Raw genomic sequence first — 1,632 nt, forward strand, 5'->3', positions numbered from 1 at the left:
AGAAAGACAAATACCATATTATTTCACTTATATGTAGGATCTAAAAAACAAAATCAATAAACGCATGTTTAATCACTATGTTGTACACCTGAAACTACCATAATATTGTATGTCAACTCTAATTGAAACAATCTCAAGGAAAAATGTAAATGACAAAAGAAAACAGAAAGGAGAACTGAAATTGGGAATTTCCTGTGAACTAGAAAGATGGCCTTATAAATAGGCCCTACTCCTGGAGAGAAGGCATTCGCACTGCAAGCCCTGAAGCCTTTGCCTCGGACAGCACTGCTCCCCTTGCCATCATGATCAACAGGTGCACCCTCCAGCTCACCGTCCTGCTGTGTCTCACCGGGGCCGCACTCTCCGTGAACTACGGCAAGCTCCGCCTCCAGCAGAGAAAGAGCAATTCAGCCTGTCAGACGCTCCTGTGGCAGTTGATTACAAGCCCTCAGCATTGCCTGGACGACAGGATGGACTTCCAGATCCCCGGAGAGGTTGAACAACCACAGCAGGTCCGGAAGGAGGAAGCCATGGTGGTCATGTATGAGATGCTCCAGCAGATCTTCAGCATTTTCAGAAGAGGTTTCTCCAACGCTGGCTGGAATGAGACCATTGTTGAGAACCTTCTGGAGGAGCTCGATGAGCAGATGGACCGCCTGGAGACAGCCCTGGAGGAAATCACCCGGGAGGGAAAGTTCCCCTGGGAAAACAGGACCGTGCTGCGCCTGAAGACCTATTACTTAGGCATCCTCCAGTACCTGAAGGCCAAGTTCTACAGCAGATGTGCCTGGACAGTAGTCCAAGCGGAAATCCTCAGGAACTTTTCCTTCCTTAATCGACTTATAGGTGTCCTCCAGGACTGAAGGTCTCCCTGCCTGCGCCTCTGGGAGCGAACAACCCTGACGGTGACTGCAGGCATCTTCAACCAGTCACTCTGGAACTCCTCACAGCGAATGCACTGCCTTTGAAGGGACAGCTGAAGACTTGTAAATGTTAAATTATATATTAAGTTATTGTTTTAATTTATTTATTCTTTTACCTTGGAAAATAAATTTTTTTTGAAACAAAGTCAACATGGCAGTTTGTATTTCAACTTGATTTCTAGAACCACCCACGTTAAAAACGACAGGGCACCTATTAGCTGTTCTTTCTGAAACCTGCCTGCAGACAGTGCTGGCCCCCATCTTCAAGGAATTTAAAACTCAAGGAAGCCACAGGTAAGAGACAATAAGGGGGACTGTATCTTAGTTGGGAACAAACGTGGCTTGAACCTCTATAGAACGTAAACGGGAGAGGCAGGCAGGTGGAACCAAACCGGGGTCCCTACTGCTGCTCTGCAACCCAGCTCTGGCCCTCTAGTGTTAGAATTTGACTGGCTCTCGGGTTCACCATAGGAATATCTCAGCTCAGTGTTCACCCTTAGACTCATCCCTGTTATCCGAGGATGCCCTGCTCACCACCCCAGCCCTGCAGGGTTTAAACATATCTATGTGCCTCCCACCAGGCCCACAGGCGAGAAGTCCCAGGCACTTCTGTAACACTATTAAGTAGCAGTTCCTTACTCTTCACGGACGGCCTGTGGGTTTCTTAAGGGAGTTGTGGTCTCTGTCTGTTCCTAGGGCACAGAACCAC

At 48.0% G+C, this 1,632-nt stretch overlaps 1 protein-coding gene across 1 annotated transcript; it reads left to right on the forward strand.

The window, feature by feature from the left end:
• The first annotated feature begins 120 nt into the window (after window positions 1-120).
• Window positions 121-863, forward strand: IFNB1 (interferon, beta 1, fibroblast). Its single transcript, XM_005853023.2, has one exon. The coding sequence runs from the start codon at window positions 303-305 to the stop codon at window positions 861-863; it is 561 nt and encodes a 186-aa protein (XP_005853085.1). The 5' UTR covers window positions 121-302.
• Window positions 864-1,632: the final 769 nt, after the last annotated feature.

Source organism: Myotis brandtii, unplaced genomic scaffold (genome assembly GCF_000412655.1).
Source record: "Myotis brandtii unplaced genomic scaffold, ASM41265v1 C42619420, whole genome shotgun sequence".
NCBI lineage: Eukaryota > Metazoa > Chordata > Mammalia > Chiroptera > Vespertilionidae > Myotis > Myotis brandtii.

Bases quoted from the DNA above. Each gene is read 5' to 3' on its own strand.
- IFNB1 (XM_005853023.2), top strand. From the start codon at position 303: ATGATCAACAGGTGCACCCTCCAGCTCACCGTCCTGCTGTGTCTCACC.